The sequence below is a fragment of the Poecilia formosa genome, unplaced genomic scaffold (genome assembly GCF_000485575.1).
Source record: "Poecilia formosa unplaced genomic scaffold, Poecilia_formosa-5.1.2 Scaffold131, whole genome shotgun sequence".
Classification (NCBI taxonomy): Eukaryota; Metazoa; Chordata; class Actinopteri; order Cyprinodontiformes; family Poeciliidae; genus Poecilia; species Poecilia formosa.
Window position 1 is genome coordinate 1,300,353 of NW_006800070.1, and position 25,160 is coordinate 1,325,512.

General features: G+C 40.9%; 3 protein-coding genes across 4 annotated transcripts in view; 2 read left to right on the forward strand and 1 right to left on the reverse strand.

The window, feature by feature from the left end:
* Positions 1-9: 9 nt before the first annotated feature.
* On the reverse strand, positions 10-3,927 carry LOC103144751 (uncharacterized). The gene is made up of 3 exons (XM_007561889.2): positions 2,859-3,927; positions 1,477-1,659; positions 10-143 (listed from the first exon to the last, which is right to left on the reverse strand). Exons 1-3 carry the CDS (start codon positions 3,628-3,630, stop codon positions 61-63), a joined length of 1,038 nt encoding a protein of 345 aa, XP_007561951.1. The 5' UTR covers positions 3,631-3,927; the 3' UTR covers positions 10-60.
* A 1,461-nt stretch (positions 3,928-5,388) lies between these two features.
* On the forward strand, positions 5,389-9,900 carry med6 (mediator complex subunit 6). The gene is made up of 8 exons (XM_007561892.2): positions 5,389-5,494; positions 6,362-6,521; positions 7,000-7,091; positions 7,218-7,300; positions 7,390-7,498; positions 8,970-9,085; positions 9,186-9,213; positions 9,299-9,900. Exons 1-8 carry the CDS (start codon positions 5,473-5,475, stop codon positions 9,427-9,429), a joined length of 741 nt encoding a protein of 246 aa, XP_007561954.1. The 5' UTR covers positions 5,389-5,472; the 3' UTR covers positions 9,430-9,900.
* Positions 9,901-11,462: 1,562 nt separating this feature from the next.
* The window catches only part of pcnx1 (pecanex 1), a 40,222-nt gene continuing 26,524 nt past the window's right edge, over positions 11,463-25,160 (forward strand). The window contains exons 1-6 of one of the 2 annotated variants that reach the window (XM_016676265.1): positions 11,463-11,835; positions 15,779-15,993; positions 18,314-18,416; positions 20,117-20,153; positions 22,507-22,572; positions 22,662-24,383. In XM_016676265.1, the coding sequence (XP_016531751.1) occupies positions 11,683-11,835; positions 15,779-15,993; positions 18,314-18,416; positions 20,117-20,153; positions 22,507-22,572; positions 22,662-24,383 (2,296 nt within the window). In that variant the 5' untranslated portion in view covers positions 11,463-11,682. The remainder of the gene's footprint in view (positions 11,836-15,778; positions 15,994-18,313; positions 18,417-20,116; positions 20,154-22,506; positions 22,573-22,661; positions 24,384-25,160) is intronic. The other variant, XM_007561893.2, reaches the window with a different exon arrangement.

Below are 25,160 nucleotides of genomic sequence, written 5' to 3' on the forward strand. Positions count from 1 at the left end.
TGTTTTAAGGTCCAAGTGGCACACAGTGGGGCTGCAACTCATGACAGGCGAGGCGCCGGCTTATGACGCTTCTTTCTTTTCCTTCTGGGCATTTCGGCGAATCTTCATCTCTGTCAGCTGGATGTAGCGGATGGCGTTTGTGTCTGTGGAGAAATCGGGAGGAAATCGTTGATGTATTTTCTCATGAAAATGATCATGAATCTTTCACAGGACAGGCATTTGGCCAGTCAGATGAGGAATCCTCCGGCAGAACATCAATCAGCCTTCAATCGTGATGAACGTGTACATTAAAAGATGCGTGACAATGCTGTTAAAGGGATAAACCAACAGTTAATGAACTTCCTTGGCGTCTTCAAGTGAGTTTCTTGGTTTAAATTGAGATTAATTGGTCCTGGAGGTTTAATCTGATGGCGAGTCTAGAGCCCCTTTCCTCTGACGGGAACTGCTTTACATGTTCCATCCACAGTGCAATGTTTCACACAGGAAGGTGTGAAACATTGCAAACCTCCATTTCCTGTCTCAATAACAACATACTTCTGTTTGCATAAACTACGACGACATTTCTGAAATCTGAGTTGTTTCTAAACTTTGCTCTAGCCGTTAGCTTCCAGTTGACATAGATCTTTACTAAACAAAGACACAAGGAGGGTTAATAACTCCAAGTAAAACATGAACTGCTTAATCTGAATCAGTTGAGTGATTATGTATTATCTCTCTAAAAAGATTTTGTAAACCTTCCTAAACTTAAACGATTGAAATTTCATTTATTGTAAGAATTTCTACCCACAGACTAACTTTAGCGATGACAACATGCTATGTGGAAGCATAGCATCTTCCACAGCACGGTCTACTTTAGATGTTTAAATGATTGCCGACAATCCCAGCCTGGTTTTCGTTTCCCAGAGTCTCCAGAGTTTCATGCTTGTACCCATGACAGAATTTCTTAACTCATAATGAGCTCCCCAGCACACACACTCAACGTCTGCCTCTTGCTCCCTGGCGTACCTTGCCCGGCCTTGTTGGCGGAAAGCATTTCTGCAAGACACTACCTGCTCCTAGAACCCGACACAATCCTTTCAGATCCACGCAGGAAGGAGAGAGTTTAGTTTTGACATGACGCAAGGAGGAGCGAGGATTTGTGTGGACCACGTTTGGGTTTCGAATAAGCAGTCCAATCTGCCACTTTGATTGGGATTGAAATATTTAATCGGTTTTTAAACTGAGTAATAATTAATCTACTAATTCATTACTATTCTATTGACAAAGCCTGATCTGACACAAATAAATAAATATGCACTCAAACCTACATGTATTCTCCACTGACTGAACATGCAAGCAAACAACAGAAATTTTCTTTGAGATATTACTGTTTTTTTGGGGGTTTTTTTTCAAGTGGAGGCGCCCCTGATCATTGCCGTCCAGGGCAGTGAGCCATCTCTCCCCACCCATTTCAAAAACAGTGCTGTGACTGCTGACCTGATGGCTCCTGTTTGTGCGACTCCTTCAGGTAGTACAGGGCCTTCTGGTAGTCTCCCAGGTGGTAGTAGGCCACTCCAGAGCGGTAAAGGGCTTTGAAGTTCTTCCCTTCCTTGAGAAGCACTTTCAGGCAGTACTCCTTCACCCGCTCGTAGTTCACCAGCTCCATTTGCAAGAGGCAAGCTGGAACAGAGAAAGAAGTTAAGAGAGGTCACGTTTGAACTTTTTTCATCTTTCGTGCACGTAATTTTGTATTTCCTCCAAAGTGCAAATTAAAATAGGTTATTTTTGTTAATCCATGTAAAGAAGAAGGGTTGTAGGTTGTGAGCAGGGCTGGATTTATAAGGATGTGGGCCCCCGGGCTGGAAACCATTTGGTTCCCTATCCGCTAAAAAAAAATAGATTTTTTTTTTTGCTATTGCAAATTTCAGTACATTACATTGTAAAACTTTGCATAATTGAGTGTGAACTGATGATACCAACTGAGAATGGTATGTTTAATATCATAGCATCCCCTGACCACTACATCCATGTCGCTCCCAAAATACGAATAAATAAATAAATAAATAAATAAATACTATAACTTCATAATTTTCAAATAATTGACAGGGTTTCCCCTTAGCATTATAAGCCTGGCGGGCCACCAGGCTTTACTTATGCCCACATTCGCTAAGCATTCTCTGTTGTATATATAACTGTTTGTTTATATACATCAGTAACAGTGATAATAAAGACGTCTTAAGGAGTCTCTTTGGTGAAACAGTTGGAAGTAGAATGACATCAATATGGTCCGTATGTGAACACATAGGGAGTCTGAGGTCAGTGGTCATTTTTTATTCACTGGAGCTCCGTAAGTACTGCCTGCCGACACACTTACAACTTCAGCCAATGAAGTTAGAAGTCACAGATAAAGGATAAAAATTTTTTTGACATTTTTAATTAGGATGAAACAACTCAAGTCCAAAAAAGTATTTATTTATTTTAATTGTTTTTTTTTTTTGTTGGTGTTGTTTTTTTTTTACATTTGCCTTTTTAAAGACTTTGGTGTTTATGTAGTGTTAATATCTTCATCTTTCCTGTCAACTTAAGATTTTTTATTCAAAAACTGGATGACTGCACTGGCGCCCCCTACCACCACACTTAGCAAAATTTCAAGGGGAAACCCTGCTTGACATGGGCATTTTATGAAGGATAATGTCTGCAAAACATGGATTCATACAATTTTTTTGTTTTTTAAATCTGTGGTGTCCCCCCAAAAAATGGTGCCCTGGGCTACTGCCCCTGTTTATGGTCAGGTTCACAATGAGTGAGCCAGACTCACAATGAGTGAGCCAGACCATAAACATAAAATGAGTGAGCTGTGACAGGAAAACGTCTCCTACCAGCCAAGCTGTTGTAACATTCCAGCTCCGCATTCTCCATCGCCCCCTTCTGCTCGTCCGTCAGCGTGCTGGACTTGCTGATGGTCGGCAGGAGGGTGGACGTGGACTTGGGGCCGGGGTCCGGATCTCCCAGCACCCTGCACAGCCCCTTGATCTCCAGCAGAGCGCGGTGGTACTTGCCGATCGCCTCTCTGTATTTCTTATCCTTGTAGCACTGAGTGCCTTGGCTCTTAAAGTCCAGCGCCCGCCTCACGACGTCAGCTGGCTCATTGTGGGATGGTTGCTTCAGCATCGACCCACCATGATGCCTCTGCTGCTGGAGCTGAAGCTGCTGCTGCTGTTGATTTCTGCTATCTTTCGTCCGGCTGCCGCTGTTGGGGGGCTGAACGCGCTGATGGAGCCTCGGGGAGCCGCTAACGCCGCCGCCGCTGCTGGCGGTGAGGCTGCCTCTGCCGCTATCCACCCTCCCTTCGCCTCCAGCCTGGACCGCACTCATCTTGGACCCGTTTCCTTTTAATTTCCGTCTACTCTGGCACTCCGTGGTATTAAAAAAAAAAGCCTGGGTAGAAGGGGGGAGAAAGTGGAGCTTTTCACCGCATCTTATCGGCTGTAGTCGCGCCTTTCGCCTCGCTAGTGTCGCAGCTACGTCCTCTCCGTGCGCAAACCTGCGCTGGGCGATGCGCGCTCCTCTGTTGTAACCAGCTCCCCGCGTGTTTTCTATTGAAACGAACCGATTGGTCGAAGAAAGAAAGAAAAAGTAGAAATAGTGCATCCATTATAATTCCCCGACTGAATGGTTTGATTTCATTGTGAGTCTGAAAAAGCAAGTCCTGGCAGAAGAAAGTTATATTCTCTTTATCTTATTTTGGGCGTCTCATATTGGTTGGGCGTAATTACAGATCACGATGCTTTTTATTGAGAAACCGCTACATTTCACCTCATTTGCTATTTTTGCGACCAGATGTGTGGAGCTGAGTAATATGGATTTGGAGTCGCTTAATCAGTTCTGGACCTGATAAAAGACCCAAACACTTGGACTGAACCAGTACCAGGACTCCCCCTTCCCCCCATCCCAAACAGGATGTGTGTTATTTTATACATTTCTTGACTCTTCTAACATTATTCATTTCACTTCAAATTACAAAAATACATATTTTTGAATGACTTAAAAATATATTATCACCACAATAAAATAGTTGGATTTACTAAATGTTCAGTTCATCTAAAAATAAAATGTACAAAAACTGAATTGTTTCAATTTTGAGTTTAAAATAAAAAAAAAATGGAATAACAACAAATCAATAATGAAATGATTAGCTTTGCAGTGTTCTGATATATTTACCTTTGTTTAAGGTGAATGCTCGAAATATATAAAATGTATTTAACAGGTTTTATTTACCAAATCAAATTTTCACCTATCACTTTTCTTTTCTGTGCACAAATTAGAAAAAAAATAAATATTTTTGGGAAATTCTTCAAACAAAATCTGGAAAAAAAACTGAATAATAAAAAAAGAAAATTAAAAAAAACCTCAATAAAAAAAAGTAATCATACCTGTTAATGCATTAAAGCCTTGATCTGATTTTTATTCTGCACGTAATAAAGTGTATAAAAGTGTATTAAAGTGACTGGTCATAACAGCTGTAGAACATGCTAACACCTTTGCACAAAGTTTAATGTTTGGCAGTTTATCAATAATACATGAAATACACATATATGCTTTAATACTTTACTGAAGAGCTATTTCTGAACAAACATAGCAAAATATAGAAGAGTATTAACTCCTAATACACATGAATTCACCTATTAGGAATCAGTGAGAAGTGGTGATGAATCAGCTTCTTGAATAAGCGCTCCATTTCTCAGTGGAATATTTGAATCATGACCCAAATTTCAGTGCATGAAGGGGAGGGTGATGAACAGGGGGTGGCATATGAAATTATATTCTGCCTAAATCTTTAATAGCTGCTTGTTTTGACTGGACAAGTTGTCTTTTGGTTCTTCTTGTTCCTAATTGAGTAAAAAAATAAAATAAAATTGAAACTTCAAGCTCCATTGTAAAAATCAGTTATAATTTACATCTCAGTTCCTGGCAGGTTAATCTAAGACATCAAAACATAAATTAATTTTTTTAACTGACAAAACAATACATTAAATATTTCCTTCACACCAAGATTAATGTGTTTCTAAATAGAAAATTAATATTTGCACATTTACCTGTCAGTAATTTTAACATAACTTGAAAAAGCTTATTGTATCTTAATGGTACTAAAATATACAAATGTGAAACATAAAGTGAAGTTTGCTGCAAAGGCATACTACTGAAAAATACAAAAATACAACAAAGTAGCTCGTAAAAGATTTGACCTAAGTGATATTATGGAAGTAAAACGTATGTTTTAAATGAGTATTGAGCAGTAACCATAGATATAATATAAGGATAGACCATATATTATGTTTATATTATATTTAATATATTTATATTATGTTTATATTAAGTTTTTATTATTATATTATGTCTATGGCAGTAACGACTTCCAATGGGTTGCGTCATCAAGCTGCGACACGACGGACAGCAAAGACGCAATTTTTAAGAGACCATTTGTTTACTATCATGGCGTCGGTTGATTTCAGAGGTAGGCTAATTATTGTATTGCTATGTGGAACGCGCTATCTGGTTTATTTAAGATTTAATAATTTTAATTAACCGAGTCTAATGTGAAACGAATGGAATAAAGCTTGAATTTAGAGTTGGTGTGTTTTAAAGGCATTTAGTAACGCTGCAAGGTAACGTTAGCATGCCAGCTAGCTTTGATAGCTCCAGTGTTCTTATGTTATTTGGTTTCAGACTTCATTTCTTTTACAGTGTAGTAATTGTTGTTGGTTTTTTTATTTGTTTGTTTGTTTTTGCTCTTAAGGATTCAGCTTCTTTAACTTATTATTTCTGGTATATTCGTGTGTCAAATTGCAGGGAATTAAAATGAGGTATTCATTGCCACTCATATCTATAAACAAATTCCAGCTTTTTAGATACTGTTGGATTGTAGATAAATACAAAATTCTTATGACGTTTTGCTTGCACATAATAGGTTTACATGTCAGTATTTTTAACTGTTTTAAAACTGTGGTGTGATGAGGATAAAGTTGAAATAGAAAAAAAGAGCACAGCTATACATATATTTTTGCAAACAGGATAAAGATATTAAATATCACAATGTTTGCTTAGAGCTTCCATCCTGATTGACAGTTGTAAAGTAGAACCAGTGCTAAAAAAAAATAAGTAAAATAGTTTTCTACCACGCTTATCAATTAGACGCCAGTTTCAGTATTGTGTTAGTGTATAATTTATTGAACATGACCATAACAAAACTGTCCGTTAAAACATTTTCAAGATTTTAAAAACAGGAGAAGTGTGAAATGTAACAATACTGTGCATTGGTTACTTGCCAGTGAAGCCTGTTTCAGTAGTTATTGCATGTTGTGTTTCCATGGTAACTTTGCAGACAACCTCCTGGGCATATCGTGGGTGGACAGCGGCTGGGTGCCGATTCTCAATCCCGGGAATGTTCTGGACTACTTCTCCGAGAGGAGCAACCCGTTCTATGACCGAACCTGCAACAACGAGATCGTGAAGATGCAGCGGCTCACTCTGGAGCACCTCAAGTAAGTTTATATTTTATGACTACGCTTATTTTTGTGTTGATTTTTTTTTCTTCTTCTTAGACTTGCCAAAAGCATAACCGTAAACTGAAATCGATGCACAGAATTGGAACTGGATGTGACACAGAAACTCCAAATCTCTAAGGTTTCCTGGGTCCTGCTTATTAACTCAAAGTGTTTAGCTTCCTCCCATATTAACTCTGCTACTTTCTCTCTCCCTCTTTTTTTTTCTTTTTTTTTTTTTACTTTTTAAGTTTTACATTATGAAGGACAATGTTTAAAAACTGTAACCTCTACAACCTTGGTAGTTGTAATTTGCGCATGCCTAATCACGGTGCAGCTTATCGATCATCTGATTTTATTTCAGAATACCGGCTATATCCCGTTTTTAAAAAAACCCCCAAAACAAAACCTGAAGTTTGTCCTCAAAGTGAGGATTATACTGAAAGCTGTTTGCCCTCCATGTTGTTTTTATTTCCAGTCAGATGGTGGGAGTGGAGTACATTCTCCTTCACGCTCAGGAACCAATTCTCTACATCATCCGTAAGCAGCAGCGGCAGTCTCCAACACAAGGTGAGCGGAGATGCACGCCACACCACCGCTGCGTTGTAGCCAGTGCTTGAACTTTATATTTGAAACATTGATACTAAGATTTTTCCATCCTGCTACATGTAAAAATCTCCGTCTAACATTTTCTAGTGATTCCTTTGGCTGACTACTACATCATAGCGGGAGTGGTGTATCAGGCTCCAGACCTGGGGACGGTTATCAGCTCCAGAGTGGTAAGTGTGGTTAATTATAACTGCTGTTAGTCTTTTGGTGTGCTAACATTAAGCTTTTGTCCTCTTTTATTTATGCTATGCTGGTTTAGCTTTCTGCAGTCCATGGCATCCAGTCGGCTTTCGACGAGGCCATGTCGTACTGCCGCTATCACCCCTCCAAAGGATACTGGTGGCACTTTAAGGATCAGGAGGAAAGAGGTTGGATCTTTTTTTTTTTACTTATATTCCCAACCTGTGGTTGGTTGATAACTGAAATATGCAGCCCCTTTGTGAATGTATTCCTACCTCTAGATATGCACCGATCCAAGATTGATATTTGTATCGGTCCCGATATTGGAAAAAAATAAACTCAACATCGGTTATGGATGACGATGTTCAATCTAATTCTATGCTTTGTGCTCTGAGCGGCGTCATGCTTTATCATTTATTTTACAACTTATATTTAGAGTTCCTAATTGTACTTTCTGAACTATTTGAAAGAAAGTTTGTTTCAGTTTATTTATTACATTTGTGTAGTGAGCCAATTGTTTTTTGTCAGTTTCAATTTATTTATTTTACATTGACTATTCTACTCCTAATTGCACTGACTGAATAAATGAAAGTTATTTTTACATATTTGACCAAACCTAGTGAAGCTGTTGGTGTATTTAAATGTGATGTACTGACGAGTTATGAAAAAAAATTATAATTCAGTACATCTATGTCTATGTAAAAAAAAAAAAAAAAGTCAATGTATTAAATCGGTATCAACCGATGCTAAATTTCAGATATCTTTATCAGTGTTGGAAGTGAAAAAATTGGATCAGTGCATCCCAACATACCACTCTTTTATTTAAAATTTTTTTTGTTTGTTTACATTTCGTCTTGTTACAACCACCAACTTCAGTGGGTTTTATTGGGATTTGACGGCTTGAGGAAGCTTTTAGCCTGCCTGAGTCGACACTTTACAAAGTGGCCTTTTGCAGTAAATACATCTCCAGGTGTTTTGGTTTGTCTCTGCCAGTTTTGTAACATATCAAGACTGAAATGTGGGCCTATTATTCTTCAAAGATTTGCTCCATCTATGTCGAATTGGATGGAGAGTGTCGGTAAATATCCACTTTCAAGCCTAATCACAGATTCGCTGTTAGGTCTCGACTTTGACTGGGCTGCTTTTAAATATGCTGCGATCTAAACCACCGGGGCCACAGTCCTGCATGTTGTAGATTCAAATTTTTATTCGTGACCCAGTGTGTAATACATTTTACCGCAAGTCACAATAAAAACAACACACCAACAATTAATGTTTAACTAGAGGCCGTGGCGCTAAATTTCACTGCTTCCACCAACGGTGGTTAAAAACAAAACTTGTCGATCAAAGAACATATGACTAATACAAAATGCTTAAAATGTGAAATCCCTCTCTTTAAGAGACAACACACTTTTTTTTTTCCTTTTCCTTTTTTTTTTTTTACGTTTTATTGACCAAACCTTCCACTAAGATTTGGAAACGCAATTTTAGTAAGAAAGCATAAATTCAGAAAATCTGAATGGGTGTAAATACTTTTTGCAAAGCCCTGTATGCGTCAGAACTATTCAACCATGCACATCCAAAAACATGTCCCACATTACTTTCTAGTTTTGCCGCCTTTCTCAAAGGTTTCATGACTAACTTTGCCGCTTGTTACAGAGAAAACGAAGCCTAAATCCAAGAAGAAGGAGGAGCCTAGTTCTCTGTTCCAGAGGCATCGCGTTGACACACTGCTTCTGGACCTCAGATCAAAGTTTCCACCAACTTTCTACCAGGTGCATATAGTATTTCTACATAATTATTCATACTAGAGCTTTTATTGAAACCAAACATCTCGCAAATGATTGCCAATGTGTTTTCTGTCTCTGATTTCAGCCTAAGCCTGGCGACAAACCAATTCCAGGTATCATATTATATAGACATAAAATCTGAAAATGTGTACGTTTAGGCGAATTCTTCATATTAATCGACTCCAACCTATGTTTCAGTTGAGGTAAAGAAGGAGCCTGAACCTCCCACAGAAGCTGCGAAACAAGAGGAGCGGGAGCCGGCCACCAAGTCGTCAGCACCGGCTCCGCCGAGCAAACCTCCGCCTGAGAAGAGGGCGAGGCTGCAGTAACGGGAAAACAGAGCGACATTGTATTCCACTTCCTTAACTGAGAGAACAGCTGCCCTCTGGGAGTCATGCTTTCCCCCCCCCTCTCCAAAAAATGCAACCTTGTCTACTTCTCTGCTTTTTTTTTCTTTTCTTTTTTTAACTGAACTTGGACAAAAGGGCGTCCATCTCTTTTTGTAGACTTGGAGGAGGAACTTAGAGTGAAGTGCGTTTCAGGGCAGCCGGACTGAAAACATGGCCGACCCGGGTTACGTCAGTGGGATCGTTAATGTGGATTTTTTTTTTTTTTTTTTTTGACGATTCGCAGAGGTGAGCATTAGTGCCAGCTGACTTTTTAATGTCGGCACACGTTTTTGTTGTTGTTGTATTGATTTCAAAGGACAGTTTCAGAGCCTGCTCCCTTTCAGCTGTTTCTAAAAAAAAAAACCCCACCACGCTTACTTTATTTTGTAATAAAATTATTGAGTAAATGTATATATTTGTTTCTTCATTTGATGAGTTTTGATGAGTTGTAGTTTCCTATTGTCATAAACACACCACCACACTTTGCTGCTTCCTTGTCAACTGCATGCTACGCTTTTTCAGATTAAAAGTTACTTATGGGTTAAAGCATAGAAAGGGTTTGAGGATAAATGGTTTTCTTCGTGTGATTAGTAGAACCCTTTTAAGTTTGCTGATGAAATGTTCAAAATTAGGTTTGTAACTACAATGATGTTTTATAGCCGTACCAGAATCAGAAAGGTTTATATGCAGTGAAAATACAGAATAACAGATAATTGGACAACATCCTTCCATCCAACCTTCAATTTTGATTAGTTGTTTTAGTCTGGCCCTGTCTTCTAGAGATTTTTTTTCATATTTTTTTTGTGTGTGTAACGAGAAAAATAAATATTTCAACGAAAATGTGTTGAGGTAGAACAATTTTAGCACCCATCAAAAAAGTTTGAATTTTAAAAACTCACCGCTAGGTGTCTCTATCGTTCCATTGAGCCTTTCTGCTGTCTGCCTTCAACAATAGTAATTCGATTTAAATATGTTGTTTCAAAACATTGCTAGACATTAAAATTGAGCATTATTACTAAAAAGATAGATATGGGAAAAAATAAATATCGTAAGCAACGAACATATTTTCTTGATTATTTTCCATCTTCCCATTATTTTTCCCATGACGTTCATAGATATATAAGAACAGAAGTTTCATGAGTGTCAACGGCGTCCATATTGGAAGTGGCAATGTTTTAAGGTTTGTAGGTCACGAGCTCTAGAGGCTTGTAGATGAAAATACAATGGACAAAGATTGGACACTTCGCCACTCTGTATTTTTAACAAGCAGATCTAAATAATAATAATACATTTATTATTTTTCTATAATAATAAATGCATTAATAGACACTCATTATATATAATAAATACATAATACAATAATACATTATATTATAATAATGAATAATGTTAACTACATATTAATTAATATATAGTTAACTGTAATTTAATTATTGCTGTATGTTAAGCTACTATTAAAATAATGGAAATTTGAAAAAGAAGATATAATATATGGTGACATTATTTTCACAACCACTCTTAAATAAAACTTAGTAAAAAAAAAATTCCGAAATGAATACGTTTTAATTCTTAGAAACTAAATTTGAATTTGCTAAAATATTTTGGTATATTTCCGGGGGTAAAATAGGAGATGTTGACATGGATTTTAAGCGCACTCTGTTCGAGCTTATTTTGAACAGCGGACTCTTGAATTTTTTCTACTTATAAAATTACCATATATTTATTTGGATGATATATGACTAGTCAACATGGAACACAATTATTAGTAGTGCTTCTTTTATTCTAAGAACACCGTTCCCAAGTAGACTTCTATTGATTTGTAAAATTAATTTGCCACTTACAATATGGCGGACGCACTGACGTGTCGTTTCAGATTCGGTCGACGAATCCAACCCGGGGTCTTCCTCTCCTATTTCTATCCCAAAGCGCTCCCAAATGTGCTTTCACTGTGCCTGCGCACGGATGGGCACGAAGAAGAGCCTTTCCCTGCAGGGCGTGGAGGACCGAAACAGTGCCCCAGCTGGCCGGACCGGGCTAGCATCAGAGAAGATGGCTGCAGAGGGGATTTTTCAGGCCACTGGCTGAAAACAGAGCACCGTTTGTCATGTTGAGCGACGAATAGCCAGCGTGTCAGCCCGGTTGTTCTGTTGGTCGGTTCCGCCCGGATTATTCGGAGGGAGGGGATCGAACAACATGGGGTCGCAGACTCTCCAGATCCTGAGGCAGGGGGTCTGGGCTTCAGTCACAGGCGGATGGTACTACGACCCCGATCAGAACACATTCGTCAACGCTTTGCATCTCTACATCTGGCTGTTTCTGCTATGTTTCCCCTTCACGCTGTACATGGTGAGTGGTTTGGTATAACTCCATACTTTAATTTCAGTCTCATTTTTAGGTGTTTATATTTTTTTTTTCTGGTACCGTTTTAGAGCGCAAGTTACCGAGCTAAAGTGTCCGTTAGGTTAGCTGTTAAAGGATCCCCACGGTCGGCTCTCTGTCTATTATCTAGAGCAAAGACAATGTAACCTTTATACCAGTTTTACTTCGCGGCACACATGAACTCTACTTAGATTGTTCCTATAAAAAATAGCCCGACCAGTTTATAGTCACTTAGTGGCAGGGAATGCTGTGAACAATCCCGCAAAATGCACTGTCCAAAAACTAGATTAGGTCCGGAGAAGCTCTTTTGTTGAAATTCAGTGTTGAAAAACGATTAAAAACAAAACAAAACAGTTGATTAATCAATTACCGGCTGTAATCACTGATTTAATCCCCCGCACCCTGTTTGTTTTCCTTAGTAGTGGTTTGGTTCCTGATCAATTTCAGAAGCAGCCAGCTGTTTACTGCAGGAGGGCAGCTGATGGCCACAATAATAAATCCTTTATAAACAAATGCAGCTGTTATTACAGCAACATTATTACACGGGGGAATTTTTTGGAAAACTTTAGCCTTTAGTTGAGTACATTTAATCTGTGGGGTTATTAAAAAAAATCCCATTTTAGGGATTAGTTATCATTCAAAGTCCCTTGTGGCATAATTTAAATTTAATGTAACTGAAGCACTTTTTTAGTTTTATCTTTTAATTTTGGACTTTTTGTTTAGAAGAGTATCCCCGAAGTTTGCGGCATGTTTCCATAACAACTTGGGTTGCAGGATAAATCGACCGTCCGATAAATCGGCACAGATTCCCTTAATTTTGAGTGATATTTGCACTTGAAACCGATCTTATCTACCTCGGAACACGCCTGGATATCACCGACTGTCCTCTTTGGCTCGCCGTCAGAGAGGTTTGACTGACAGACCCGTCCACCACGTCATGTCTGCACGGGCGAACATAGCAATCGTCACCCCAGGACAACTTAGCAACTTTGTCTCTATATTTAGCAATTTTCCAGACCAAAAAAAGTATCCCCTTAATTGAAATCGCCATTTGAGACTTTTTAGAGACTGGTGATCTAACAACTGCCAGCATGCCTAGGTGGGCCCCATGTGGGGAAAAAGAGGGCAGGCCATATGGGTCCCATATGGGTTTGTCCGTGGGTTCCACGATGGCCCCACATGGGTTTGCACATATAGGGCCACAGCCCACATGGGCCCTACCTGGGCCCTATATTGTGGTGGCCCACATGGGTTTGTCCATGTAGGGCCCATGTAGGGCCCATGTGTGCAAACCCATGTGGGGCCATCATGGAACCCACGGACAAACCCATATGGGACCCATATATCAGCCCTCCTTTCCCCCACATGGGGCCCACCTAGGCATGCTGGCTGGGGTTTGGGACCAATGTCAAGAAGAAGAAAAAAAGTATCCCACCAGCACAAACCTAAACATGTGGAGTTAGCTGTGCATAGACTTTAACTGAGACCATACTATTACATTGCAGGATACTGGGAATCGGGTTCTGGCATGAAAATAAAGATGGCTCTATTCTATAAAACACCCCCTTTCCAGTGTACTTGGAGGATCTATGATTCTGTTATCATGAGATTTTGATGTACGGGACACCAAATCGGCCATCTTTCATGGATGTCTATGTTAGAAACTAGCACTCCAGGTAGACTTGATCTCAAACACAGACTGTTAAGTCTGGCGGAGGATCTGTGATGTTGTGGGCTTGTTTTTCTTACAAATTTCCTGGCAACCTCTGAGTGCATGAGATCACGATGTCTTTGAAATACCAGAAGATTTTGAATATAAATCTGCTGAACTCTACGAGTAAAATCTAAATGGGTCTGTGAATTTTGATCCAATTTTGGTTAATTTTGGTTTATCAGACGCAATATTTGGAGGATGTATCTTGGGGGTTTTGTTTGTTTAGTTTTGTTTTTACCTAAGTGAGTAAATGCACTCAGATTTTCAACGTGAGTTTATTCTAAGCAGCAATAAAAGGAGACCAACCAGGAGATCCAAACTGGGTTTAATGTGACAGAAGTGTCGCTTTAAGAGCTCAAACTCACACACAAATAAAGAATTGGATTTTCTAATGCAGATGTGTAACAAAAACTAAGAGGTCATATGGATAATTGATTTTTTTTTTTAATACTAATCTGTAGCTCCACCCAGGTCAGAGAGTGAATTACTGACCCCTAAGGCTGGTTTGCAGTTTCAGTTCTATTCCTGGAGTGGAAATGTGTTGGTCAGCGCTGTGTTTTATATAGTCCTGCTGTTTTTTGTGTTGACTTGAAAATGAATGCAGGAAGAGGGTCTCAAAGAGCCAGAGACGGCAGCTGGCGGTCAGGCAACTTTTAGGGAATGTGGGTCACTTTCTGCACTGCAAAAAAAGGGGCTTTTTTTTTTTTTTTCAAAATCAACCGCATAAAATTATGCTTTAAAGACATTTCCAGTTCCCATGGTACCTGAATGAAACAGTTGTCAATATGTAGTCCAGCTGTTACGGTGAGCTGTCGTTCATGATTCCACACCTGAGGCTCCGCACCCAATGCTACAAAAGGGCAAAACATGACTGAAGAAAAAAAAAACCTTGAATCTCAAACTGTGTTTTGAACATTTTTTTTCTTTCAGTTTCAATAAATGTTTTTCTCAGTTTCAAATCCTTATTTTTAGTTTCATTTTCTTCAGTTTCAAATATTTTTTTAAAAACTTCTGAACAGACTTTATGGCCCCAATTTAGCTCCATATACACAGTGCTACCTGTACTAAAGTATGTGAGCTACTCATAGCTCTGGCTATCTGGAGTCTGGAGCGGAAATAAAGAAATAAAAAATTAAAAAGTGTTAATTGGTTTCTGCTTTTGTTTCATAGCTAATTTAAACCTCGACTAGTGAGCAGTCTAGTCAGCTGCTCTTATCGTGATAAGAATTTTGTATTATTGTCACGATAAATTCCAAATACTGATATTTTAAATAACTGTCCATATTGTCTAGATGGCAGATTTTACTATTTTTTTTTCCACTGTTTGTTCAATTAGAACATTGATAAGTATCAATAAATGTGAAAATAAGATTAAATACAGTTAGCATGTGCAGTTTAGTGATACAAATCACACTTCTTGATGTGACTGGTGTCCTAACGAAGCTTATTACAAATGTGAAAATTTTTCTAGAGCAGTATTGTAGGAAGATGTCTTCTCATGATACTGACTCGGGAAAACAGTGTCTTCAGTCAGAGGCTTCTTCAGACTCGCTGTAGCACAGACCGCTACAAGAGATCTTTCCTGCCAAGATCTTTTCCAGCCATCACCATCCACAATAACTCTTTAGAGCAGGAGTGTCCAAAGTCGGTCCTCGAGGGCCGGCATCCTGCATGTTTTAGTTCCCTCCCTAGTGGTAGTAACAACCTCCTCAGCAACTCTGTGTTCTCCTTGGGCCTCCAATGAGCCATCATTTGATGCAGGTGTGCTAAACCAGGGAGAGAACTAAAACATGCAGGATGCCGGGCCTCCAGGACCGACTTGGGACACCCCTGCTTTAGAGGATCTGAATTAATATGAGTTACAACATTTAATTTCCCTTTGGGATCAATAAAGTACTTTTAAATTTGAACTGAATTTGTGTTTGTGGGACTTTAATTGCTGCGACACAGTCACAGCCACAGTTACCTAAAAAAGAAGTAATAACTAGTTGTTATCGTCACTGTTATCGTTATCACAATATATTGGGATAAAACTTTAAGTCCATATCGTCCACCCTTATTATTATCATATCTTAACTTTTTTTTTTTTGTGGGATTATTTCTCACGTGAAGCTTTTTCTTCCTGTACATTACCGTGATCTCTGCCAGCAATGCACCTTACACGGCTGACCTTCCTCTCCCTTCTCCCGGCTCTAGGCCCTGCCGCCAACGATGGTTATAGTCGGGATCTACTGCGGTGTGATTGCTGCCATATTCCTGCTGCTAAAGATGGTAAACTACCGCCTCCACCATGCCCTGGATGAGGGCGAGGTCGTGGAGCACCAGGCCAAGGAGAACCAGAGCCGCAGAGGGGGAACGGAGGGCGCTAACGACGGCAGCGTCACCCGTCGGGAGGACAGCAACGGCCCGGGGTGAGCTGACCGGTCCCGATACGAGAAACCGGATGAGTAACCGCTCTGCGTAAGAGCGAGGCGGTCATGCTTCCTTATCGATGATAGCAGAGGGTCACGTGGAGCGGGTGATGGCTGAGGTCATTAGTCTACTACTAGACAGTGAGACGACTGGAGCAGAAGCGCTGAGTCAGGCGTTTGCCGCAGTTTTATATGTCAGGATTTTTATTTTAATGCCAGAGAGTTCCATACTCACGGAAAGAGCAATAAGAAAACATAAAACTGGATAAATAGGAAGAAAAATATGAAATCAAATTAGGATGCATTCACGTGTAACAGAGGTGGGTGGAGTAGCCAAAAATTGTACTCAAGTAAGACTAGCAGCATGTTTTTATTTAAGTAAAAGTAAAAAAAAAATGGTAGGAAGTAAGAACAAAAAAGTAGGTAATATAATGTTATACAAGTGTAACTGATCAAAACATGAATCATTTGATATTTTAAAAAATTGCATCATCCACCAAAACATAACGTTGTGTGGAAATTTTGGTATTTTAAAGACCAAACTGAAAATAACATAATAACAATCAGGCCAAAACAAAAAAGAGAAAACAACAACAAATTTCCAAATTAATTTATTCAATACAAAACTTTTAAAACTTAAACAAATACTACAGGTGTGTGTCTGTTTCTGAGGAGTTATTAAAGGGACAGTAACTTCATAACAACTTTTATCCTATTGACCAAGTGAATAATCATCTGAACTGCATTACACACTGTATTTTAAGTAGCCCCATTTTGTACTGATGCCCCTAAATACAGTACAGAGCAACCGACTGGCTTAAGGAGCAGCATCATGATTAGCGAGGAACAGACGTATCGGTGGGATACTAACACCATGTGGTGGCGGCAGCATCATGCTGTGGGGTTGCAGCTAAGTACAGGAGAGCATGGAAATAAAATAACAGCCTAGACCTGAGGCATCTAGGCAATGACTAAGGAGCCACTGTGCAGCTCACAGCATGTTCATGTGTTCAAATGGCCTACTCAAAGCCCAGACTAAAGTAGAAATGAAAATTTGTGACAAGACATGAAAATTGATGCCCCGTCTAACTTTTTTTTTCTTAAAGAATAGGGAAGAATTTCAGTCGGTAGATGAGCAAAGCTGGTAGAGGCGTACATTAAAAGACTTGCAGAAAAATATTATTCTACAAATTATTCGCACAGGTAGATTTCTTTTACAGTTCACACATTTCTACGGAGGCCCTTTAGGGACATGGATGATTTTTTTTTTCTTTTGCAATCCCTCGCAGATTATGCCTCAGTTTATGCGGCACAATTGAATACTGTAAGTCTGTCTTATTTAGTTCTGTTTCGTGTTTGTCTGTTGCATAAAATACATTAAAGTTAGTTTTTTTATACTGCAAAATGTGAAGCTATGATGGCACCAAAATGTTTTGTTTGTTTTTTTGCAAAATATTGATAAATCCACACAATGCTTATTCTAATTTTATTAGTAAGTTGCATAACTGCAAATAGTTCTGAGTGTACAAATACTTTTCCAGGACAATGTGTGGATTTCGTTCTTTCCCGAAACTTGTGAAGGTGCTAATGAAGTCTTTAATGACGTGTTTATAGAGAGGCTTGGCGTTAACCTATCCTTCCGAACACTTGGTTTATAGTTAGTTTTTACTTTTTTTCTTTTTATTGAGGTGCTCATTTCTCACACTGGTGGAAATGAAAGGGGGCTGTTAAGGTTTTTGGTGCCCAGGAGTTACAGGAATGACTCATGTTCACATTCCCAAAGGGGAGCGCTTTTAGGACGCAGGGGAAAAGCAACGGGATGCATGACGGTCCTCGACCGCAGGGACAGTCGCAGTCGCAGCTTTGCCCGCAACATCTGCAGCAACATTCCAGGTTGTTTCAGTTTACACCGATGCTACCAACAAGAGCTCCTGCCTGTTTTGCACTATTTTTATCACTTTGTTTGAGTTTGAGTTTTTTTATTTTTGTGTGGTTTGACCTGTTACTGTTATGGAACCTATTTTTTTTTTTTTTTTTGGCATATGGAAATGATTTCTACCCTTTGAGGGATTTTCTGTTTCAGCATACCAGCTGGTTAAGTAAGCATGTCTGGGCTAAATATAAACCTGGAGAAAATCTGCATGAATGCATTTCCTTTCCCTCCCCTCTTTTTTTATTATCAAATTTCAGAATCCAAAGGAAACTTCCAGTATGGAGCTCTGATTAATGTGAAGGACACAAAAATAAAATGTTGAGAATAATTATGGGGCCTCCAGGAAAGTGTTTCCAATTCATCTGCATGGGTTTGTGTTTCGCTAAGGGACCCTGGAGGGGGCATAGAGATGGCAGATTTCATCCGACAGGAGACTCCGCCGGTGGACTGCAGCTCAAGAAATTCCTACATTGGGATGGAATCTAATCAGGTAAACAAACCAGCTGATCCCTTGTACACGTGACTATTAAAAAGATCAGTTTGACTTTGAGACACAAAGTTAAAAGGCTTGAGATTTGACTTGGACTCTTGGTTTGAGACTTGAATCTTCGTCTCTTTTAATCGAGCGAAGTGAAGCCATCTTGTGAGTTACAACTGTTTCCCATTTTAATTTCTCGAGCTCAGACTGAGGAGAGATCCAGTCACAAATTGAACATCGACAGGTTTTAATCTCTTATTATTATTTGTCTTTTGAGCATAAACACTTGTTTATATTTCTAGAGGCATAAACATTACACTTTATTGATTTTTAAAATAATACTAAGCAGCATTTAGCAGGTTTTTTGCTTGCAAGAATGCATGTGAAAACTAAAGGTATATTTTTCTTATTTAAAATTCATAGATTAAAAGAGAATTTGTTGTGTACATCTTTATTGTGGGAACATAGTCAAAAGATACACAGTAAAATTTCATATTAGTAACTTGTAATGATTTAAAGTCAAGAATGGGGATCCACCGATTCACTTTTTTTTTTTTCTTCCGATTCCGATACAGATATCTGAGGTTTAGTATTGTTTACTATATTCAACCGAATATTATTAGAAAAATGGGAATCTCACTCTGCTATTTGTTACAGGTATAACTTCTTGAACAGAAAATGAGAGATTCATCAGATTTGCAAATAGAAAAAATAGGAAAAGGAAGGAAATTGGGGCCGATTTATGAGTGCACGTCCATGAATTCGTTGGACGTATCAGAATCAAAATATTAACAATAAGCATCACATGCCAGCCTTCACCTCGTCATAATTTGTAACTTTGGATTTACAGCACAATTAAAGCGTATGTCATGCAAAACATAATTAGGTTGCCCCTTTTGGGTTTCGCTGCACCACCGCAGGGATGTAAATATCGTTCTGACGAACTGAGCTCAAATTATCCCATTTGAGCGCATCCCTCACCGGAGAAACAAACGATTCTTTTCACAGCAGTTTTTAATTTAAAACACTTTCATATTGCTCCACTTTGGTCGGAGAGTCACGCTTTCAGCCAGCATAACCAAGCAACTAGCTGGCAGGTGGTAGATGAGACATTTGTTACGTACAGGCTTCATATAGGCAAAAAAAAAAAATGTTTTTAAAATATTTATGCCTTTGACTAATATTAAAAAGTTTTCTAAGAAGGTTTCCAACTTCGTAGTAGAAAAAAACCAACTAAACACACCAATAAAACACATTTCCTCATAGGGATATAAAACATTATGCATTAGCACTGATAGAGCGTTATTTGCTTTTCCCCTCCTAAGCGAATGATAATTGCTCTCTGTTATTGCCAAAGCATAAAAGCAAATGAGTTCTGACTTCCCTCTTCCAGATGCAAAATAATCTGAAGCTGATAAAAGGGGGGAAGGATTAGTCAGTCATTTAGGTCAGTCAGAGACGGGGAGGCGATGGCTGTGACGCTGCCCGTCCGTTTAAACTCGATTAATATAGGAATCGAAAAAAAAAAAAAAATCAACTCCATTTCATAATTGCTGCTCAACACGTCAAAGGTTTATTTGTAAGTTTACAACTCTGGCCTCAAGATCCAATATGGCTGCCATTTAGTTTTACGAAATGAATTGTCTTTTGCCGATCAGTCCAGTTTTCAGTAACAATCTTTGTTTTTTTTTCCTTCCCCCTTTGTCTCTCAGATCGCGTCAGCGCACGGTAGAGCGATTGGTGTCAAAGGTAAACAGAACAACACTCCACCTTGTTGCGTAACAACACACTGTACATTGAACTACACTCATTGGCCTTATTGAGGATGCTGTAAAAGTGCCTTGAAGTAGATCCGGTTTTCATCGAAGGTCGATTTTACTATAGGCCTCATGAATCGTGTTTGTGTGGATTTCGGACGTCGGTTTCATATCGTCATCTTTTTGCAGACAATCTGTCTTCAGTTTACTGGTACAGGCCAGGAGGATCTGATTTAAAACTTCCTGCAGGGTTGTTATGCAGCCTGGAACTTAATTTCAGTATTCTCCGGGTCTGGATAAGTAGGATAAAAGAAATTAGGTCATTTTCTTTTTGTTTTGTTTTAGTATTTTCATACAGTAGTTTCAGTTCCAGATCCCATTGTCTAAATGTTACGTCCTTCCTCCCACACGTAGTCCTTTTCTTTCTTTGTTTTTGACTTTGTTTTCTCTCGATCACTTGTTCCGTACCTGTGTAACTCCATATACGTGAAAGTAAAAAAAATAAAAAATAGAACTTGCTACAAGAGTGCAGAGCTGCTGAATGCTTGGTTCTACAATCGTCTCATTATGGGTTGCCCACCCACATCCTTGACTGTGATCTCCCTGCTGTCCAGGAGATGTACCCTGACTCAGCACTGCTTTGACCTCGGCAGTCAAACCAGGACGAGCTGGCCTTAGGTAGACCGCTACGGTTTCTGAAAAGATTCACTGTAATACTTAGCATGGGAGGCGTTCTCCGGTAAGGCTTTATTGGAATCCGACGAAGAGAGTAAACTTTGCTTGCTTTGGGCCCATTACGCTGTCGGGGTGAAGTGGTTGTTTCACCGAATTTTTCAGTGAGTCATCCTAACTAGCTGGTGGTTTGTGAATTAGGGTTTCAAGTTTTTGCCTTCGATGTATCATCCTTTACTTCCCTATTCTCTCATTTCGTCACCTCCAAAGTGTTCGTGGCGTCTTTGTTTGAGGGGGTGGGGGGAGGAACCCAATGCAGAGTCTGAACATTTGGTTCTCTGGAGGGAAGTTTCCTATAACAGCCATGCTGGTATTCCAGGAATACATTGAGAGCTGCTTGTTTTGACTGTTGCAAAAGCAAATCTACAGTGTTTTGTTGGGCATTCGTGGTATGAGGCTAGGCTAGCAGTTTTCTACATTAATATTCTCTTTAGAGGTCTGCTGCATGTTGATTGTTGAAGATGCACCCCTCAGAATGCTTTGGCTCATTTCCAGTCTTCTTCAAAGCCTTAAACTGTGGAGCGTTGCTTTCATGTTTGGTAACAATAACATAAGATAAACAATGTTTATTTTTAACTTCCTTCTGTGAACCGTTACTAATTATTTATATGAGATGCAGAGGTGACGCCACACTGTGTGAGAGAGGTAGAGAGAGCAACTGATGTAAGCAGGGTTTTACTATTCTTTGAATCTTAAATGAGCAACTTGTGTGGTCAGCTAATGAAAACAGTGCTTTCTGTGTTTGTGTTCTTACTCTAAAATTTTGGAAAGAATGTAAACATTTCCAAATTTGACAAGTTCCACGACAGGCAGAGGCTGGACATAAAAAATAAAAAAAATAGATGAAACACAGCAACTTTCCTGTACCACATTCGGACTTCTTGTTATCTGTGTCATGATCCGTGTTTCTGTGTATTTATTTTAAGGATTTTCTGTGTTCAGTTTCTGTCCTGAGTCTCTGTTGTTTCTGCGTCTTCCCCGTTGATTGATCCCAGGTGTGACTCATTCCTTGATTACCCTCCCTGTGTATTTAGTCCCACCTGTTGTCTTTGTCTCTTGTCGGATCCTTGTCATATGTCATTATTTGTCGTCTGTCTGCCTGCCATCACAGTCGTACTGTAAAGTCCTGTGTTGGTTAGCTCTCTTATTCGGTCCTCAGTTTTTCAGTCGCTACCGGTATTTAGCTGTGTGCTATTGTCTCTGCCGTGCCGCCTGATCTGGACTGTTTTGAGCCACATTCATTATTAAATTCATCATCTTCATCACAACCTGGGTCATCATCGTTCTCTCTCACCACCACAAACCACACCTCATGACAATCTGATGAAAAGCTCACACTCTTTCATAGCCCGAATTAACCTCAGACATGTCTCAAAATTGTTTTTAAAAAAGTTTTCTTTTTAAAAAAAAGTTAATTACATCTCTTGGACTTCATCTTGAAAAACTTGCTGTTAGCTTTGAGACGTTTTTGAGACGGTGTCCTCACTGAAGAGTGTTGTTCCAAGTACCATTAGTAAAAGGGCGTAGTTCCCGTTCACCAGTCGGTTAATATAACAATTGTTACATTAATTAAATCTGTCAACTCCTCATTGCTTTTAATCCCAATATCGTAGGAGATGTGGGAAAGGCTTCGGACGACATCAGCTTGACTCTCATCGGGAGCTGCAGTCACGATCACGGTAACGACACTTTGAAAGCAAGCCGTTCTCAAGCCACTCTTCGAAACGTCGTCTAACGTTTTCGCTTCTTCTGTGTTCACCCTTCATAGACCTACTGTCGGAAACCAAGATGTACTGCCTCGTTCCCAATGACTCCTTTGCCTCGTTGCAGCCTTCCACCTCCTTGTGTCCTTCAGAGCTGTCTCGGGAGGCCGGTGACATGTGCACCTCTGCTGCTTATCATGTCAGCCTTTCGCACTCGTCTTGTGACACGGAGGTGGCCTCCCACGCGTCCATGCAGTCTCAGGCCTTCAGGAAGGAGCTCCGTTCTCGGGGTCTGCCTCGGACCTCCAGCTCGTCGGGCTCTGCCTTTCCCGACCCCTGCCTGCCAGACTTTGCTCTGTATCCGCCGCCCCGGAGAGGCGGCCTCGACACGGTGTGCGAACTGGAGGCGGCAAGACCGCACAGGCCCGCACTGTGCGACAGAGAGCAGCTTTACCAGCAGGATCAAGCGGTGCCCTCCACCTCGGGGGAAGAGTGCTGCAAGCACAAAGACTCGCACAAAGTGGCCCGCTCTGCCTCTAGAGAGGCGGGGGAGGGCAGCTCAGGGCTCTACCAGGTTGATGTTGGTGCTGGTAGGAAGGGCTCAGCTGGGGGCGGAAAGTCTCACGCAGGAGAGCGAAGCGCGGACAGCTTGAGGAGCTTGAGTACCCGCAGCAGCGGCTCCACCGAGAGCTACTGCAGCGGGACAGACCGCGACACCAACAGCACCGTCAGCAGCTTTCACAGTGAACAAACCAGTTCTACGCACGTGGAAAGCCTTCTCTCGCTTTCGGGGGATGAGCGCGGACGGGACAGAGAGGCCGTGCCCTCACCCGCAGACGGCCGGAGTTCCAGCCTCGGAGGCGTGGTCTCTCGAGGTCTCGGCAGCGTCCCCTCTCGGGAGGCCAATAAAAACCCTCATGCTAATGAGCTAACTGCTAAGCAGACTGTGGGCGCCTCTGCTTCTTCCGTGACCCAGGAGCAAGCAGAGCCTGGGGAGAGCACAGAAGAACCTGGCGTCAGGACCAGTGCCGATGGCTCGACGGGCGTAGCCGCGACTGAGCAGGACAAGGCAAAAGCCGATGGTCGGCCAAAACCCGGAGCCGGCGTCCAGAGGACTTTGTCTCTGTCAACTGGGCGCCGTGGAAGGCGGCACGGAGGGAAGAAAAGAGCGAGCAGTTTCGATGCCAGCCGACGCCGGGACTACATGGGTTTACGTGGAATAGCTAAACCCTGTAGTGCTGTCTTTACGGGAGGAGGAGAGGACGACTCCAGTGATCAAAGTGAACTCAGCTGTGCCTCCAGTCTGCATTCCACCAACCATCTTAGCACGGACAGCTCGTCCAGCACCGCCTCCCGCTCCTGCCACTCGCCGGAGGGTCACTTCAAGGCCCTGAAAGCCAAGCATGCTGCTGCCACTTCCCCCTCCTCCTCCTCCGCGGTCAAAGATCCAGGAGGGTCTGAGGCGGAGGTGCGACCCAGAGGGAAGCGCCGGGCTTCCCGCCGCACGCCCAGCACTGGTAGCGCCAGGACGCACGCCAGAGTGTTGAGTTTGGACAGTGGCACCGCCGCTTGCCTTAACGACCCCAACCGCTTAGGAGCGCCACCTGGGCCCCGGCCCCTCACCACCTCCAAGTCGGATTTGGAAGCCAAAGAAGGGGAAGTCCTAGACGCTGCGTCTCTGCTCGGTCGGGCCTCCCAGCTGGAATCGGTGACCCGCTCCAGAAACAGCCTGCCCAACCAGACGGCTTTCACTGAGCCTCAGGATGCAACTGCAGCTTCACTTCGAGGTTGGTACCAAACGTCTTCATTTTTATCCCCACTTTGTTTTAACAGCTCGCCCTAGAATGCTGTTACTTATCTACTCTGTTCAGCCTAGTTTGCTTTTCTTTTTCTTTAAAACTCCTTAAGTTCTAATTTCCTGAGATGTTTAAGGTTGTTTGTCCCTGCTTTACGAGCGTACTTCCTGTTGAACGCTTATGTTAACTTATGCTATTTTAGTTTATTAACACAAGCATAAATCTAGAGTTCATGAACTTGATCTTGGAGCAAGTGAGGCCCTCCAGACACTGGGAGGGTTTCACAGCGGCTCGCGCTGGTGATTGCAGACGGGATGTTGTCGGTCTTCCACATTCAGCGTAACCATGGTGAGTTTCCATGGAGTTGCAATTCTGACCCAAGCAAAGTGTTCCCTGTGCAGATCACTGTTAGTATGACAGCACAGTGTGTGCTTTGTGTTGAGGTTGAGCAAACAGATGCTGTCTTATTAGCATGGTTGTGTTGAGCATTAGCGCTGTTCCCTCCCTGTATCTTCACAGTTTTACTTGGGTCTATCACTTTATTATATTGCTTTATTAGACTGTGAATTTTTTGAAAATGATGCTGACTCTCCTTAGCTTTCTGAGCTGTCAAGAGATCTAGTAGCCACGAGCAGCATCGTATTTGCAGCAGTGGGGATGCCACACGGGGTGCATGAGAGAGCAGTTGCTGTTCCCTGCGCATCTTATTGTTGACAGCATCCCAAGAGTTCAAAGTGAACAGCACCTGCCAAAGACTAGCTTTCTGTT

What these genes read in the sequence shown, in the direction of transcription:
- LOC103144751 (XM_007561889.2), bottom strand. Translation starts at nt 3,630, where the DNA reads ATGCACTATTTCTACTTTTTCTTTCTTTCTTCGACCAATCGGTTCGTT. An exon ending in ATGTTACAACAGCTTGGCTG is followed by an intron (nt 1,660 to 2,858) that starts GTAGGAGACGTT and finishes TCTCTGTTCCAG; the next exon opens with CTTGCCTCTTGCAAATGGAG. An exon ending in GCACAAACAGGAGCCATCAG is followed by an intron (nt 144 to 1,476) that starts GTCAGCAGTCAC and finishes ATTTCTCCACAG; the next exon opens with ACACAAACGCCATCCGCTAC.
- med6 (XM_007561892.2), top strand. Translation starts at nt 5,473, where the DNA reads ATGGCGTCGGTTGATTTCAGAG. An exon ending in GCGGCAGTCTCCAACACAAG is followed by an intron (nt 7,092 to 7,217) that starts GTGAGCGGAGAT and finishes AACATTTTCTAG; the next exon opens with TGATTCCTTTGGCTGACTAC. An exon ending in TAAGGATCAGGAGGAAAGAG is followed by an intron (nt 7,499 to 8,969) that starts GTTGGATCTTTT and finishes CGCTTGTTACAG; the next exon opens with AGAAAACGAAGCCTAAATCC.